This window comes from Hyaena hyaena, unplaced genomic scaffold (assembly GCF_003009895.1).
Source record: "Hyaena hyaena isolate Hyena2069 unplaced genomic scaffold, ASM300989v1 scaffold_63, whole genome shotgun sequence".
In the NCBI taxonomy this organism is placed as follows: Eukaryota; Metazoa; Chordata; class Mammalia; order Carnivora; family Hyaenidae; genus Hyaena; species Hyaena hyaena.
Window position 1 is genome coordinate 3,882,232 of NW_024080695.1, and position 17,948 is coordinate 3,900,179.

Genomic DNA, 17,948 nt, shown 5'->3' on the forward strand with positions numbered 1-17,948 from the left:
CCAGGACTATGCAGTGAAAACCCCACAGGGTTGGGTTCCTTTCTGGTTCTCTTAATGACTAGCTGTGTGACCTTGGGTGATTTTCTTAAGCTCTGCCTGTAACGAGGGCCGACTGGATGTTTATTCTTTCGTTTGGCCAATAGAAGAGTAAAAGCTTGTGTTTAACATAGTCCTGTGCTCCGGACCCTCCTGGGAGTGTTCGAAGGCGTTATTTCATTCAGTGCTCAAGCAGATTGTGAGGTAGGTGCCGATGGTATCCCCATGCCACATGAGAGGAAATTGAGGCTCAGAGAGGTGTTGCACGGGTCTGTGGTCACACAGCTAGTGGGAGGCAGAACTGGGGCTTGATCCAGAGTTGATGGCGGTCCAAAGTGCTCTGTTTCTCCTGCCTTGGCCTGAGTCCCTGGCCGAGAGAGTTGACTCAGCTCCTTGCAAGAAAGAGCTCAAGATCCTGTCTCCCTCCAATTTACATTTAAGGAAAAATCAGTGAGCAACCTTCCCGAAAGAAGATCACTCATTAAAAAAGCTAACACGAAAAGAAAAAACGTTCAATTTTTCTTTGGAGAAGATAAATCTATTTCAAATCAACTAGACCTTTAAATGCGCTATGTTTTCCCAAGGAATGCAGTGCATCCTGCCTGGCTCATTTGAATAATGAGTTTCTCTGTTTTTTTTTTTTTTTTTTTTTTAAGAAAATAGCAACTCTCTGCCCCTGTTTTCTCTCTTCTGTGTGGTCTATTCATTCTCCCTCTGTTATAGCCACCAGATAAAGGAAACCAGTGTGCATTTTCGTCTTGGCACCTTATTGTAATTATGGAAAATAAATCGTGTGTGGATGGAAATTGTCATTTATTGGAGCTGTCACAAACCCAGTGGTTGAGACGATAGTTCTGGAACTTGACATCCAAAGTCAGGGCATTGGCAGGATTCATGGGCTTCTGAGGCCGTGAGGGAGGGTCTGTTCGAGCCCCTCTCCTGGGCTGGTGGGTGCTGTCTTCCCTCTGTGTTTTTACGGCACATCTTCCCTCTCTGCCTGTCTGTTCTGTCTCTGTGTCCAAACGTCCCCCTTTTGTAAGGACACTAGTCAGGCCAGTGGACCTCGTCGTGACCGGTTGCACCTGCCAAGAATGTCCCGTGTCCAAAGTCAGGACATATTCCGAGACACTGGAGACAAAGGCTTTAACTTGGGAATTTGGGGGGACACAGTTCAATCCATACCAGGCACCCCAATGGACGAACAGTCATGAAGACCCGCGAGGTGACAGGAACGTGTGCTGCGTGGCCAGCTTTGCCTGGGTGGCTATTGACAAGGGTGTCTTTGTGCCAGGCGCGAATTTCTGTGCCCTTTATCTGTCACTCGTCTAGTCCATCTGAACAAGGGGCATTCTCGTATCCTTATTTCCAGATGAGGAAGTGAGGGCGCTGGACTTGTGAGCGCCGTGCTCTGCACCTCCAGCAAATACTGGTCGGTGGCTGAGTAGTCGGTATTTAATGGGTGCCTCCTTGGTGCCTACGCTTGGCTCGGCCCTTCGCTCAGAACCGGGGCTGGGATAGTCCGACCACACACCCCTGCCCGCTCGATGACCAGTCTCCTAGGTGGAGGGGGTGAGGCTGAGGAAGGGGCCTGGCATTCAGTCTGTGGGTCACTGCTGGGGGCCCCGGCATTTAGAATGGGGGCTGGGGTGCCTGGGGGGCTCAGTTGGTTAAGCGTCTGGCTCTTGGTGTCGGCTCAGGTCACGAGCTCATGGTTTGTGGGTTCCAGCCCTGCGTTGGGCTCTGTGCTGACAGCCTGGAACCTGCTTAGAATTCTCTGTTTCTCTCTATCTCTCTGTCCATCTCTGCTCTCTCTGTCTCTCTCTCTCTTTCAAAATAAATAAAGGTTTTTTAAAAAAGCATATGGGCTGGACCCAGGGCCATGGGGTGTGACAGTCGGCCAGTGTCTGTCTTATTCTCAGAGGGCAGTGGCAGCCCCGACTTGGGGCATTTGGGGGTCAAAAATGGCCATCTGGAGAGGGGTCCTGGGAGACATAAAGAGCCAGCCAGTTACCAGCTCGCAGGGGAGTGTAGCTGAGGTTTAAAATTTCAAGCTAGAGGGGCGCCTGGGTGGCTTAGTCAGTTAAGCGTCCGACTTTCGCTTAGGTCATGATCTCGCGGTTCGTGGGTTCGAGCCCCGCGTCGGGCTCTGTGCTGACTGCCAGCTCAGAGCCTGGAGCCTGTTTCAGTCTGTGACTCCCTCTCTCTCTGACCCTCCCCGGCTCACGCTGTCTCTCTCTCTCTCCTAGAAATAAATAAATAAAACATTTTAAAAAAATAAAATTTCAAGCTAGAACCTATTGATAACAAAACCAGAAGCTGCCCTTCAGGGTCTTGGCCAAGAATTGTATCAGTAGGCAGAGTTCTGAGAACATGGCACGCGTGTGTGATTTCCCAAAGCCCACAGCACGTATCCGAAGGGGCGGGGGCCCGGAGGGGTTAGGACCTACAGAGAGGTGTTTTAGCTCCTTTCTCGGGATAGCCGTGTGACCCCCAGATGATCTCCTTTTGTAAACCTCCTGGCTCCCGTCACTGTGGGATCAAGTTCAACTTCCTACCCATGGTATTCGAGGCCCCTGCTGCTCTCGGCTGAGCTCCTTCTCCAGGCTCCTTGCCCACTTTCCCCCTACCCTGTCCCGGCCACACCGAACTCCTGAATGCTCCAGTCTCTTCCAGCCTGTAGCCTTCCCTGTGTCTAGAAGCTTCTACCACCTGCCCCCCTCAGCTGCTCAATAAACTCTTGATACTCTCTTTCCATTCAGTGGGAATGCCACTTCCTCCAGGAAGACTTCCCTGATCTCCAGCTCGCTCCCTCCTCAGTGCCGCAGAGGCATGACACACTTCTGGAGGCCCTAATTCGCACTCTAATTCTGGCTGGGGTTTACTTCTCGTCTGAATCAGCCCTGAACTTGGGGCCCTGACTACGGCCAGGAGGCACTCGGCAAGCTAGTGGATAAGTGACCACGAAAAGAGATTTGCTCCACTGCCCATGGCAAATAGAAACTCCCAGCTGGAGAGACTGCCTCACGAGGCAGTGCACAGGGAGCCCCGGGGTGGTGTCCACTCTTGGGAAGTGCAGGCAATAGACAATTACCCATCATCAGGGAGCTGTCCCCGCAACAGCCCACAGGTTCCCTGTGATATGCTCTGGGCATCCTGGTGAAGTGAATCATCGCGGGAAGATGTTTTATTTGCTTTGTGTTTACAAACACTTTTCCCAACACGATGTCATCCGCGCTGGGAGGTGGCCAGGCAGGAATGTACTCAGCCTCCCAGAGAAGGCACACGGCTGGCCTGGGATCACACACTTTCCAGTTTGCAAAGCAAATGGCTTGAGGCCCAGGTCCCTGAAGGGGCGGGCCACTGCAATGACAAACCGTGGCCCGAGGAGGAGCTTGGGGAGGGTGTTTCTGCTCAGGGCATGGGTGAAAGGAAATTTAAAAGGACTGTGGTTTGCAAGACAAGAAAGGGCACCGGGGCTGGAAGGGTGACCCTGCTCTTTGAAATGTTATAGGGGAGACAGACACAGGTGCAGACAGGGGAGATCAGGGCCATCGACTGCTACAGCAGGGGACAGCCCAGGGGCTGTGGTCTGGTCTAGAGGGAGGCTTGTGCAGGGAGATGAAAAGTCACACACTTAAACGTGTCATCCTGGAGCAGAGATCATGCATCAAGAATGTGGGTTTCTCCCAAAGCCTCTCTTCCCCCGGCAGTGTGGGTAGAGCGCCCCCTGGTGGCATTTACAGGACTCATTTCATTGTGCAGCAAAGTTCAAGTTCCAGGCAGCCTCACAAACAAATAATCTATCAACCATACTCACTCCTTCCCTGCTCAGGGCTTGGCTTGCACTTGTGCATAAGTGTGCATTGCATAGCTGGAACTCCAGGAGTAAGCAAGGACCTTAAAACACGGGCCGATAATGTCAAAAATTAAAATGTAGCAAAGCCACGGACATACGAGTAATATAAATGGAAAGACAAATGTCTAGTGGTCTAACACAGAAAGATCAAGTCCGTTAGTTATAGAATAAACACACGTACACGAAACCTCAAGGTTCCATTTTATTCTGAATATTTGTCAAATATTAAAAGTGCTCCAGCATGGTTTGTAGTTGGTGAAAATCAGAAATAACCTAAATCTCCTGTTAGAAAGACCTGATGTGGTAAATAAAGGCATCACTTATGGCAGACATTATGTTTTATGGCTATAAAATACCACATTATAGAAGAACTTGTGGGGAGATGCTGCTTCGGTATCATCAAATGAGAAATGCGCGAAGCAAAAATGGACATTCTGTAGAAACAGACTTTTGGAAGAATTTAAATGTCTCCGCATATACCAGGAAAATGTCTCCTAATGCACTGATCATGTTCGTGTCTGGATAGCTCTGTATTCCTCATTTTCTTCCTTCTTTTTTGCTTATCTTTCACCATAATTGCATGTGAGAGCCGAAGTCATGTAAAATTGGGGTCGCCACTCCCCTGAGCACTGAAAGACTGGGAGGGTTGACGAGACTGAGCAGAGGGGGGTGGGCAGGGAAGGACAGAGGAAGCCCAGATCCGGTTCAAGACCCGAGCTCTGGTTCTGATCTCTCGCTGTGAGTGCTGTGTGACCTTGGGCAAGTCATTCTCCCTCTCTGAGTAGTGATTTTGTCACTTGTGAAATGAAGGGTGTGATGCATCTTCTTCTAGGATGTCCCCCTCCCCCACCAAGTGGCCTCCCCGAGGTGGGGGCCTGTGTTTTGTCCCCGGCTCCAGAACAGGGTCTGTCACTTAGCTGATGCTCGGCAGGTATTTGTTGAACCAAATTGAAGTCAACTTGTGCATCAGAACGAAATCCACACAGAAGCGATCAGTGCGGCCGTGCTGGCCTCCGACGCTGCCCTCCCGGCCTCTCCTTCTCTGTTCTTTCCTCCTCCCCCTTGACATTGGGCTCCTGCTCACTCCCTTGGGAGCTTCTGTCTCTCCCGTTCTCCATCCTGCTCCCTCCTCTTCCTCGCATTACCTTCTCTCACCTCCTTTCTCCTCCACCCTCTCTCTCTCCTCCATTCCCTTCTCCACCTCTTTCTGGTGGTGATTTTAAGCTGCTGACAGAAGTGCTTCATTCTGAGCAGCTGGGAAACAAGTGGGTAAATGCAAGAAGCGGCACCGAGCGCGGCGGCCCCGCAGGCCCCGCGCACAGAACACAATCCGGCACCAGGGCCCCTCTGGCTTCGGTGGCTTTGGGCTGAGGCCCCGCTTTGTGGCAAAGCTTCTGGAGAATTCTAAGGTCTGTGGTCTGAGAGGACGCTAGATGTGACATCACCCAGAAGTCCCCAAACCCAGAGAGTGAGGGGGAGGGGCTTAATTTGGGGGAGGGCCTGGGAAGGCCTTGTTGAAGATGCGGCCTTTAGGCTGAGCCCGGAGAGAGTCAGAGAGATGGACAGAGAGGCAGGCGGAAGGCGCTAGGGGTGCGGGGCTCTGAGGCAAGGTCGGGGGAGGAGGGTCCCGTTAAGGAGCAGAATGAGGGCGAGGGCAGTGGGGCCGGGCAGGGGTTTTCTTTCTGCACAGCTGCAGGAAGCGGGACATTGGAGACAGGACAGCAAGCTGATCCGGTTTCCATTTCCCCAGGGTGGGGCCGGGGGTGGGATCGCTCCGCTACCGAGCCAGGTGTGCCAGGGAGGGGCAGAGAGAGAGGTGCGGGCAACCCTCGCACACCCTTCCTGGGAAGACGTGCAGCCAGGCAGGAGGAACAGCGTATGCGGAGGTGCAGAGGCAGGCAGGAGCCAGGCTGGGGGGGGGCAGGGAGGCCCCCGTGAGCAGCGAGTGAGGAGTATCGATGCCCCCCCCCCGCCCCCGACAGTCTGTGGATGGCTGACAGTAGCTTACATTGAACTGATCCCAGCCTGGAGGGGAGCCACCCCTGGAGGCCTTGTAGGTGGGAGAGTGCAAGCTAGGGGGCCTCCCTGGTACTGCGAGTGAGCGGGATACGGGGAGCAGCTAGGAGTCAGCGTCTGGGGGCAGGGGGCAGGGGGACGGTGTTACCTGCTCACCTCCGTTTCCCCTGCATCTAGAATAGCACCTGATGCACAGTCGGAGCTTAATAAGTGCCTACTGAGTAAGTGCTGAATACCTATCTTTTTGCAAGTTTTGCCTATCCATCTATCAGACATTTATTGGGCACCTAGTGTGTGCCAAGGCTAAGGCGAGGGTGCCGACCACGTGAGGCCAAGTGGAAGGCTTAAAGGACTCCGGATCTAGCGGGGAGGCAGGGGGAGAAGCAAAGAGCGCCCATTAGAACCTGGTTTCAAGCAGCAGGGGCCGTGGGAAGCCGGAGGGGACTTGTCGCCAGCCCCTCGTGGATGGTGGGTCAGAGCTGAGCTGTTCCTAAATGATGTCCTGGGGGCGGGGGCGGCTCGGGGAAGCTCTCACTGCACAGCCAGCTTGCCTCTCGGGAGAGGCTGGGGAGGGGGTGCCCTTGTGTTTGCAACATTTGGGACTTGTTGGCGATTGAGGGACAGTACCGCCTGGGGGACCTGGGTAGGCACCCGCCTCTGCTGGTGGGACACAGAGGGACCTTCAGGAAATAGAGGGGACCGGGAGCCTTTGGAGCCACACTAGGCAGCCCAGGGCCGTCTTGGCTGGACAGACATCTCCTCGGAGAACTGAGGTTGCGTCTCATGGTCTGCTGATTGGAGTGGGTTGGCCTGAGGACCAAGAGCGCGGAGCTGGGGTCAGGCCCCGTGACCTCTGCTCTCAGCTGGGGACCCAGCTCCCTCCTGAGTCATTGGCTGGGCCTGGAGGAGTGTCCTCACCGCTCTCTCCTGTGTCTTCCTCAAGGATGCCCTGAACCAGCTTGGGGATGAGCCGCTGCCCCTGCCCAGGGTGGACACCCTGGATGCCCGCCGAAGCCGAAGCTCGCAAACCTCCCTCTGCTCCGCCCGTGCCCCTGGACCGGGAGCCTTGGCAGGTGAGTGGGTGCTGTGGTGTGTGGGTGCCCGCATGGACCTCTGCTGGCGGCCTAGCTCCCCTAGGCCATGCCGGTGTGCCGGGGGTGGGGTGTGACTGCCCCCTTCCACAGGTAGGAAGCTAAGGCTCAGAGAGGTGGTGTCACTTGCTTGATGCCACACAGCTCGAAGAGGTGGGATCAGGGCGTGCAATGTCCAGGACAAGCCCCTTGACTTGGGCTCACCCCCTCTGCCCTCAGAAGGGTGCCAGCCAGGTGACGCTGTTCTGGCACGGGCCAGCCGGGGCCTCAGGAGGGGGTGCCTTGGCAGAAGACCGTGTAACAACGATTCCGTCCCCCACCCCCACCCCTTGCCAGCTCAGCTGTGAGACAGGTGCGAAGTCTGGGAGCTGCGAGGGCTTCAGAGCCCCTTGTCCCTAACTGGTCCCTAAGTTGTCCCTAGAGGGCATGTGTGTGTCTGGTGACAGTCGTGAGCAGGGCTTCTGGGGTCTCTGTTCCAAAAGCCGTGGCGCCTGGGGAACCCCAAAGCCACGATGTCCGACTCGCTGTCTGGCTTACGGACAGTCTCCCGAGGCCAAACGCAGTTTCCGGATGAGGGGGTTCCTTACACCCAGTGGTGCCGGCGACGGGCCCCTGACACTCCTCCCTCCCCCATCCTGTTCCTGGGGAGCAGCGTTGGCCAGTCAGACAGGGTCAGATTTGTCCTTGGAGGAAGGAGGAGGGAAGCTGTCTGTGGTGAAGTCTAGCGCCCCCCTTCGACTGCAGGCCACCGCGTAGGGCTGGGGGCGGGGCAGGGGCGTGTGACCGTGGGGTAGAGGCTGAGGCGGGTATCCCGGGGTGAGCTCTGTGGTCAGCAGGGGTGGTCTCTCCCCCTCTCCGCGCCTTGGTTTCTTCGCCGGGCAGGTGGCGGCCACCAGCTGTCTCAGGCTCAGAGGACTTGAGTCTGTGAGAAGCGCCAGGAGGTCCTGAGAGCAGGTGACTCCGCTGCTTGCGGTGGTTGTGAGAACAGCCTTAGGAGGGTCTCTTTAATTCTTGGGGTCCTCTCGCCTCCAGGCTGGCTCTCCGAGGGGCGCTGCTCCTGGGACTGTGCTGGGGCCGGGGCCGGGCAAGGCCTGGACACCACAGACGGGTCCCTGGAAGACATCACAGGCTCTGACGGCAGACGGGTGAGGCCAGAGGCTTTCTGGGAGCCCAGGGCTCTAGCCCCACGGCGCGTGGTAGGGGGGAGAAGGGGCTAAAGAAGGGCTTGGAAGAACATTCTGGAAATAATTGAGAGGGAGATTGGAGGAGAGGGAAGGTAACAGCCTGAGACCTGGGTGGGGAGTGGGCAGGCAGGGGAGCCCCGACGGGGTGCCCAGGCCTGGCTGCCACACCACGCACGCATCTCACTGAAACCGCCTCCCACTCCTGGGGTGGGAGCCGCGAGCCTTGGTCTGGGGGAGGGGAACGCGGGATCCCCAAAGCTGCTGTGGTTTCCCAAGGCCTCACAGCCCCGGAGGTGCACCCCGAGTTCCTGTCTGCTGAGCCCACACTCCGCACCACGCTGTCCCCTCCGCCGTCCCCTGCTCTGTGGCTTCTCAAGTCCGCTGCCATCTCGTGCCACGGAACAGAGACACGCTCAGGCCAGCGCCAGGGACGCCCAGCCCCGCCGTGGTTCTGTGGTTCATTCACGTCCCGCTCCGGGGCCCCTGCACGTGCTGTGCTGGATCCCACCCAAAGTGAGAAGGCACTGCAGGCTGTGCGTGCAGTAGGGAGGGCACCCGGAAAAGGTGGACAGCAGTGGAGGGACAGAGTTCCAAGGTCAGGTGCACAGGGACAGACAGCAGATGGGGCGGGGCAGGGTGGCGGTGGGGGGGGAAGGCCCGCAGGCAGAGACCAGCAGTGAGAGGGGGCCGTGGGGCTGTTGGTCTCCAGGGAGACAAGCTTCCCCTCCCAGGCCCCCTCCCTCCCAGCAGCCCAGCCCCAGCCCAGCCTGTGAGCTGGATACGTGCACTGTGCACATGTGCCTTGTGGGCCTGGCTCTGGTCTAGGAGCAAAGAGTCTACACCGCCCTGCCCCCTAGGGTCTTCCACGACAATGGAGATGTTCTACCCCTGTGCTGCCCAGTAGAGGAGCCATGCGCCGCCGGCTTCTGAGCTCTTGAAACGTGGCCAGTGGCCTGTGGCTTCCATATTGGACACGCAGGGCTGAGGGGGTTAGACGATGCCGTGTACCTGTGCAGTAGAATGTTGGGGGGCACAGAAAAGGGGAGCATGAACAGTGGGGAAGTGGGCAGGGGCTTCTCGAGGAGTAACATGTGAGCAGAGATATGAGTTGACTGAGAGTAAACCATGAGGGGATCTGGGGAAGGATATTCTGGGCAGAGGGAAGGGCAGGTGCAAAGGCCCTGGGGTGGTGCCAGGCTTGGCGTGTTAGAGAGGCCTCTGTGGCTGGATGAGGAAGCACGGAGAGCATCAGGAGATGAGGTCTGAGAGGTATGGGGACTAAACAGAGCAAGGAGCTGTTTCACCCCTTTTCTTCTCTCCTCTTCTCTTCCCATCCCTAGCAGCCTCCAGCTGAGCCCCGCTTGGATGAGCAGCCTCTTCTCCTCATCCGTGGCTGCCCCCCTGGGGATGGCTCACTCCTCCCTGTTGAGCTGGCCTGGATTTCAGAGCAGAGGCTAGCTGCTGTCCAGGTCCTGGTGCGGACGTCCACACTCCCTCCCTGGGGACCGGCTGGGGACCCCCCTGCCCTGCCGCCACCGCCACTGCTCCGGGAGGCTTCTCCACCGGAATCCCAGGTGCGACGGGTGCTGGACGCTGGGTTCCCACCTGCTCCCAGAGCCGGAGGACCCGCCTGCCGCGATCACCGCTGGGCGAGCAGCCAGAATGCCTCCCCCTGCACCAAGCCCTCACCGATCGCAAGTCACCAATTCAAGGCACCCAGAGACTTGAAAGATCCTTGGAAGGAGGAGGGAGGGCCCCCAGAGTGGAGAACTGGGGAGCAGGGGGCGAGGAGGACTCAGGGCAGGAAGGAGGAAGACCTCGGTGACGAGAGCAAGCTAAGTCAGGAAAGCCGAGACTACTGGAGCCGGAGGGCTAGAATCAGAGCCCCAGGGGGCGTGTCCATCAAGAATGGGGCTTCAGAAACCCAGCCCTCCGCCCCCTGCCCTGGGCCCAGGCCAGAGCTCCCATTGCTGCTTCTGCAGGGGGAGGCCTCAGTGTCAGCTGAGGGCCCCACACCCCTGAGCAGGGGGCGGAGGGAGAGGTGGCTTTCATCATCAGAGGAGGAAGAGGCCCCTCCAGCCAGGGCCCAGGGCTCCCAGGGGTGGTCTCCAGCAGGCGCTCAGCTCCCTGCACGGCCGGGCGAGGAGGAAACACGTGTGTGGTCTGGAAACGCTCTGGATCTGCAAGCAGGAAGCCCTGGGGACCAAAGGCAAGAAGAGAAGGAGGAGAAGGCATCCCTTCTAGAAGGGTCTCTTCTGGGCCACAGGGATGTCCCAGGGGAGCCTGGCCCCGAGGAATGTGAGCACCAGGAAACCCTCTTCCTGGTGACAGACCAAGATCTGACACTGTCTGCCCGATTGGCCTTTCCACCCAGGGGAATGGAGCCCCCCAGTAATCCCTGGGCTCTGAGCCAAGGACCTGACAGATCTGAGCTCAGAACAGATGACTCTGAAAAGGAGGTAAAAGCTTCTTTCCAGCAATTCTCCATCCCAGAGCATGGGGACAGGGGGCGACGGTGGCCAACCTCCATGGTGGCCGGAGAGAGCGGGAGCGTGGCTCGGAAACAGCCCAGCTGCCAGGAGAGTGCTCACTCCCAGCAGGCTTTGGCAAATCAGGGCTCAGATATTTGTTTGGCCAGGGAGGTCAGAGCCGGGGGGACTAGTGAAGAGGTCAGACCGAGAGGGACGGGGGTCCTGGGAGCCAGTGCCCTTCTTCCACGGATAGTGCCTCATTTGGATGATGTGTGTCCAGGCCCAGAGTGGCCCTCCAGGCTGGGGGAAATCCAGCCCTCTCAGCCACTAGGAGCCCTTGACGGCCAGCTCATTTCCAGGCTAGAAAAAGAGAGAAGCCAAGTGTCACATGACGATGCCAAGCCACAGGGCGACCGGGAGAGATGCCGTAGAAAAGCATGCGCCCTCGAGAGAGAGAGGGAGAGAGATGTGACGAAGATAGCCGCGCTCGAACAGGAAAACAGCAAGCTCTTAGGGGACGTCTCTCAGTTGGAGACAGAGCTGGACCAGTATCGGCGGGTCATTTCGGACCTGGAAGACTGCAACGGGAAAAGTTACGGCAAAATTTCTGAGCTCGAGGAGGAAAACGAGCAATTGAAAGGGCACCTGGCCCAACTTCAGAAAGCCATGGCCGGGAGCATCAGGAAATCCAAAGGCGTGATGGAGCACATCACGCTGGAAAACCGTGAGCTCAAGGCGCTGATCTCGGAGCTCGGGGTCAGTTACAAGGAGCTGATGAAGGGCGTGCTGCTGGGGATAGAAGACACGGCCCAGGCCTTCAGGGGGGAGAACGCCCATCTTCTGAGCAGGGTCCGCGTCCTGGAGACAGAGGTCGCGTTGGGGGCCAGCACAGCAGAGGGCCGCTTGGTGAGGGCCGAGGAGGGTCCACAGGGGGAAAGCAAGATGGTGGGGGCCAAGGGGAGTGCTGTGGAAAGGGGGGTGCAGGTGACTCAGCTTTCAGGGCAACCGACCGCAGGAGTCCACAGGCCGTCCTTGGGGGAGAAACCGGGTCTGGCTGAGAGGTGCGTGGGCCCTTCCTTGGGCCCGGAGAATTCCGGAGATGATGCCAATTCTGCCGTGTCGACGCTGGTGTGGGGAAGTACCGAAGCACCCAGTGCTCCGCGGGGAAACATCGGTGGAGCAGGAGTGGAAGAAGCATGTTTGGAAACGGAGGGGAAAAGGCCGTGGAGTTCTGCAGACCCAGGGCAAGCTCTGAGGGCCCTGGGCAACGGCCCCCAGGTAGGTTGATCGCGCGTAGGTGCCTACTCACCATCATAGAGTGCGGGCCATCCCCTTTCCCCGGGGAGCCTCTGGCAGCCCTCAGAGGGATGATCATCATCCCCATTTAGCAGATGTGAGAACGCAGGCACCCGGAAGTTTAAGTAACTCAGGCAGTCAGGCGGCAGGAAGGCTGGACTCCAACCTGGGTGGTCCCTTCCTGCGCACAACCTGAGACTCCAGTCTGCCGCCACGCGCAGGCTATTTAGATGGGTGTCCAGTGGGACGGCGGTGGAGGGGGTCATGTTCAACTTTAACATCAGAACTCGCATGTTCAGCGGCACCTGGGTGGCTCAGTCGGTTAAGTGTCCCGCTTTAGCACAGGTCGTGATCTCCCAGTTTGTGGGGCTCTGTGCTGACAGCTCTGAGCCTGGAGCCTGCTTCGGATTCTGTGTCTCCCTCTCTCTGCTCCTCCCCTGCGCACACACACTCTCTCTCTTAAAAGATAAATAAACATTAAAAAGGTTAAAAAAGGGGGGGGCTCATATTTTAGATCCATGAGATATTTTTAAGCAGTCCAGGTCCTAATTCTGCACATTAGGTCTATCTCTCTCTCTCTCTCTCTTTAAAGATATAATTGACGTAAAACATTGTATAAGCTTTAAGATGCATAACCTGTTGACTTGAAACATTTATGTGTTTCAGTATGATCACCACCATAGTTTGGTAACAGCTCCATCAGGCTCTGCGTTGGGTCTCGAAAGGGACAATGGAAAGAGCAGGGGCTTTGGGACTCACTCGGAGCCCAAACCCAGCTCTGTACTTACCACATCTGCGATTTGGCCAAGACACGTGCTTCCCCGAGTGCTTGTCCACACGTGTGGATGGTACTGGATATTCAGGAATCCCAGGAAGCAGTGCTCTCCACTCTCACAGTGGTCTTGCGAATCTGTTAAGACATTTAGCATTGAACCCTTTGTATCCAGTCATATTCATTCTCTCTCTCTCTCTCTCTCTGTAGCTATTTTATCATTCATTGCAGGGGATTCTTTTTGGGTTTTGCTGATTTTCTTCATTGTATGTCTGTATTTTCTTTCACCGGACTTCATCGCTTCCTTTCTTCCACTTCTTTGGATTTAGTTGGCTGCCCCTTTTCTTGCATCTTGTGTTGAAAGCTTAGATCATTGATTTTCAGCTGTTCTTCTTTTGTGATCTGTGCACATAAACCTGTATAATTCTCGCCGAGCACAGTTTCGGCTACGTTCCTCACATTTTGATATGTTGTGCTTTTACATCTATCCAGTTCAGAGTGGTTTCTAACTTCGGTTTGTGGCCTCTCTCTTGGCCCATGGGTTATTTAGACGTGTGTTGCCGAATTTCCAAGCACCTGCTGAATTTTTTTAGTTATGTTTTTGTTACCGATATATAGTTTTATTTCACTGTTGTCAGAACACATAGACTTTATTGTTTTGTTTTAAAGTTTGAGATTTGTTCTGTTGAGCAGGTTATAGTCTATTTCGGTAAATATCCTGGCAGTCCTTGGAAGGAATGAATATTCCACAGTTCTTGAGGACTGTGATTAGTCCAAACTGGTTAATTGTGCTGATCGGATCTTCTTTGTCTTTGCCAACATTCTGTCCATTTGTTTTGTTATTTACCCAGATATCTTTGCAATGTCTTGCAGAGATTTGTGTATATCTTCTTGGTGTTAAGTTAGTTTTGATTCATATATTTGGAAATTTTCTTTAATGTTTACTTATTTTTGAGGGACAGAGAGAACGAGAGGGGAGGACAGAGGATCTGAGGTCAGCTCCTTGCTGTCAGTGCAGAGCCCGCTTAGGGGCCGAAAGTCACAAAACCGTGAGATCATGACCTGAGCTGAAGTTAGACACTCAACAGACTGAGCCGCCCAAGTGTCCCTGGAAACTATTCATAAGATACATGCAGACTTAAAATTATGTTTTCCGGCTGACTTGATTCTTTGATCATGATGAAATGTTCCTCATTATCTCTCACCCTTCTTGCCCACATTGCACTCTGTCTGATGTTAAAGTAGGCACATCAGAGACTTCTGGGTGGGTCAGCTAGATAAGTGCCCAACTTTGGCTCAGGTCACGATCCCACAGCTCGTGGGTTTGAGCCCTGCATTGGGCTCTGTGCTGATATCTCAGAGCCTGGAGCCTGCTTCGGATTCTGTTTCCCTCCCTCTCTGTCCCTCCCCTGCTCGTGCTCTGTCTTTCTCTCTCAATTATAAATAAACATTAAAATAATTAACAAAAATAAAGTAGGCACATCAGCTTCTTTCCCTTAGTGTTTTCATGGAATCCAATTTCTTTTATACCATTCACCCTTTTGCAGTCAGCCTATGGGCATCTTTATATTTTAAGTGTGTTTCTTTGAAACAGCATGTAGTTGGTGTGTGTTTGCTTAGCTCAGTTTCACAGCCTCTGCCTTTCAGTTGAGGTGTTTAGTCCACATACATTTTGTGTGCGCGATGCTAGAATTGGGTTTTTGTTCTCTGTTCTATTTCTCCTCTCTTGCCTTTGCTTTTGGTATTAATAGCTATTTTCCATGATTCATTTTTCTTCTTCATTAGCTCATTCTGCTCCTCATGTTTTCAGTATTTACCCTAGAGATTTAAAAATGTATCTATTAATTATTTACATGTACCTTCCTTGCCTTAGTACTTTTACCCTGTAGTATAGAAGTCCCAAATAAATAATTTTAATGAATAATGCAAACATTTTAATAGTTTATCTCCGTTTACCCTTTCTTCTTTTTCTCATTTTTATCATATATACTATGTCTATGTATAATAAATGTCACAAGGTTGGTTACTTGTTTAAAACAAGCAATGACCTTCTACATTTACTAACCTCCTTGTGTTCTTGTGCTGTGCATTCTTGCTTCCATTCCTGGGATATGTTTTCCTTCTGCCTGAAGAACTTGGTGATTTCTCCTGGTGAGGATCTGGGTTCAGAAGTTTAGGCAGGCAGATAGTTCCCCTCTTTTGGATCTTTGAAGATTGCATTTCATTGCCTTCTGCCTCCCATAGTCTCTGTTCAACATTGGTTGTGTTTGTCATAGTTTTTTTCTGCTTGATTTTGTGTTTCTGAAATCAATGTATTAGTTTATCTCTGACTGTTTTAAGATTTCCTTCTTGTCTCTGGGTTTTGGCGGTTTGACTGTGATGTGCCTGGTGTGGTTTTATTTATATGGACCCTGCTTGCATTTTTCTGAGTGTCTTAAAATTGTAGATTCAAGGTTTTGTTCTTTTATCATATGTGGTGAATTTTGGGTCATTATTTATTGAAGTATTTTGTTCTGTCCTATTTTTCCCTCATTTCCTAGAAATCCAGACTTTAAAATTTTTTTTAAATGTTTTTATTCATTTCTGAGAGAGAGAGAGAGAGAGAGAGAGAGACAGCGTGAGCAGGGAAGGGTCAGAGAGAGAGGGAGACAGAGAATCTGAAGCAGGCTCCAGGCTCTGAGCTGGCTGTCAGCACAGAGCCTGACGTGGGGCTTGAATCCACAAACCACAAGATCATGACCTTAGCCAGAGTCGGATGCTCAACCAACTGAGCCACCCAAGTGCCCCTAGAAATCCAGACTTTTTGACTATATCCTACATCCTTGGAAACTGTTGTGTTTTTTCCTTTTTAAAAATTATCTGTGTATTAGTTTGGATTTTCTATTGACCTGTTGTTTAGTTCACTAATTCTGTGTTCTCTTGTGTTGTATCTTCTGATAATTTCATCCAATGAGTTCTTCATTTTATTTGTTCTATTCTGTGGCTCTAGGATATCCATTTGATCCCTTTTTATAGAGATTCTGATACTCTATTGAAATACTCCCATCTTTTTGTTTATTTCATCTATCTTTCCTATATTAAAAAAGCTTTTTAACGTTTATTCATTTTTGAGAGACAAAGAGACAGAGCGCGAGCAGAGAGAGAGGGAGACACAAAATCTGAAGCAGGCTCCAGGCTCTGAGCAGTCAGCATGGAGCCTGACACAGGCCTCAAACCCACAAACCACAAGATCGTGACCTGAGCCGAAGTCAGATGCTTAACTGGCTGAGCCACCCGGGTGCCCCAATATTTTCTATATTTAAAAAAATATATAATCAGAGTTATTTTGAAGGTCTTATCTGCTAATGCCTATATCTAGATATCTCTGGGTCTGTTTTAATCGACTGTTTGTTTCTTCGTCAAGTCCCATTTTCCAGCTCCTTCGTGTGTCTAGTAATTTTTGAACATTTTTTTATGTTGGACATCGTGTAGGATGAGATGTGGTAGAGATTCCAGATTATTAGCTCCCTCTAGAGGATGTTGAGTGTGTCTTGTCCTGGAAGGTCGTGGGATGATCAGCAGACCAGATCATTCCTGTGTAGGTGTATGTGACTTTCAACCCAGTCCTAGGGCCTGATTTTCCTCCTACAGTGTGGATCTTGTTCCTGGGGCCTCGCCTTTCAGTCAGTGGTAGCAGCTGAGGCCCCTGAGTATTCACCGGGGACACTCAATTTGGGTTTGGCCAGAAGTCTGCCATCTTGGTGACAGTGCGCAATCTCTGAAGTCTCTTCAGCAATTGGCCTCCAGCTTCTCCCCTCAGTGAGGCCCCAGAGTCCTGCACGATACTGCTCAGCTTAGGACTCAGTCCAGGGCCGAAGGAGGCATTTCTAGGGCAGTACCTGGTGCTCCCCTTCCTGTTACTTTGTTCCACAGACCCCGCTATCAGAGCACCTCTGAACTCCATCCTCTTGAGCCCTCCGTCTAGCAGGACCACCACTCAGCCTAGGTTCCAGGGAGAAATGGAGCTTCCCCTGGGGCACATCCTTTTCCTCAAGGATTGTAGCCCTGCCTTGGCTGCCATTCAATGCTCGCAAAGAATTGTTTTATGCATTTCCCCAGATTCTGTAGTTGTCCAGTCTCAGCTGCTCAGACCTGCTGGGGACTGGACTCAGAGGAGAGGAATATCACCCTGAGCATTTCCAGATGGGAAAGGAACAGCAGACAGAGAGGTTTTTGGGAAGAGGGAGAAGTAAGTGTCAAGGCCCTGGGGCAGGAGTGAGCCCGGCTCGCTGGAAAAACAGAGGAACCGGCGTGGTGAGATCATGTGCGCAAGGGTGGGGTGTGGCGTGAGATGAGGCAGAGCCGGGACAGCCTGCAGCCCCCATTATGATCCTTTGTCACTGCAGTGGGAGGCCGCTGGCGGGTGCTAAGCGGGAGAACATGGTTCAATTTCTTCTGTAAAAAGATCCCTGTCTGCTGTGAGGCAAACGGCCAGGTGGATACAGAGGAACAGTCAGGACAACTTTGCAGTCAAGACACGAAGCCAAGACACGATGCCAGGGAGGAGGGATTTGGCGCTAAAGGAAGGGAGGATTCCAGACAAAAACCAGAGTTGAAAGAAATGAGGTTTGTTGATGCCCAGGAGGCAGAGGGTGAACAAGCTTCCCCTTCCCATCATCCTAAGTCAACACTCGATCCTGTTGTTCTTTTGCTTAAAATCCTTCCGCCTCTTCCTCTTGCTCTTGGCGTGAATTGCAGCTTCCTTCTGGTGCGTTGTAATCACGGCCCCGGGAGCCTTCGCTACTGCCGTGTGCATCCTGCCCTGGGCACGCTGGCGTCTGCTCTGCCCCTCCTCGACCCCAGCTTCCTCCTGGGACCTGCTGCTCAGCCTCAGGGTCTTCTCGGGGGGGGGGAGCGTCTCCTCCCAGTGCCCCGGAGGGGGGTGCTCAGGACAGAGGCATGACCTCATATTCATAGCCTGTTGTGGCTTTACTCCACAGAAGTCAGCAAATGCTACAGTTGTGATACATTTGCCACCGCATGTCTGGGTGCCTCTGGTTTAGTGCCTCCTGGCTTCCCCTCTCCACGCCGTGTCAGTCTCCCCAGCAGACAGAGCTCCCTGAGGCCATGTGCACCGTGGCCCTCAGCCCAAGCGGAGCAGTGGCCGGAGCCTGTGCTGATAACGTCCGTTAGGGAACAAGTGGGTCACGGGGCCGTTCACAAGGCTGCTGCCACGTGGCAGGCAGG

At 53.6% G+C, this 17,948-nt stretch overlaps 1 protein-coding gene across 1 annotated transcript in view; it reads left to right on the top strand.

The window, feature by feature from the left end:
• Positions 1-17,948, top strand: part of CUNH4orf50 (chromosome unknown C4orf50 homolog) — a 47,491-nt gene that overhangs the window by 9,229 nt on the left and 20,314 nt on the right. The window contains exons 4-6 of the mRNA XM_039232110.1: positions 6,852-6,981; positions 8,032-8,144; positions 9,524-11,932. Of these exons, the coding sequence (XP_039088041.1) occupies positions 6,852-6,981; positions 8,032-8,144; positions 9,524-11,932 (2,652 nt within the window). The remainder of the gene's footprint in view (positions 1-6,851; positions 6,982-8,031; positions 8,145-9,523; positions 11,933-17,948) is intronic.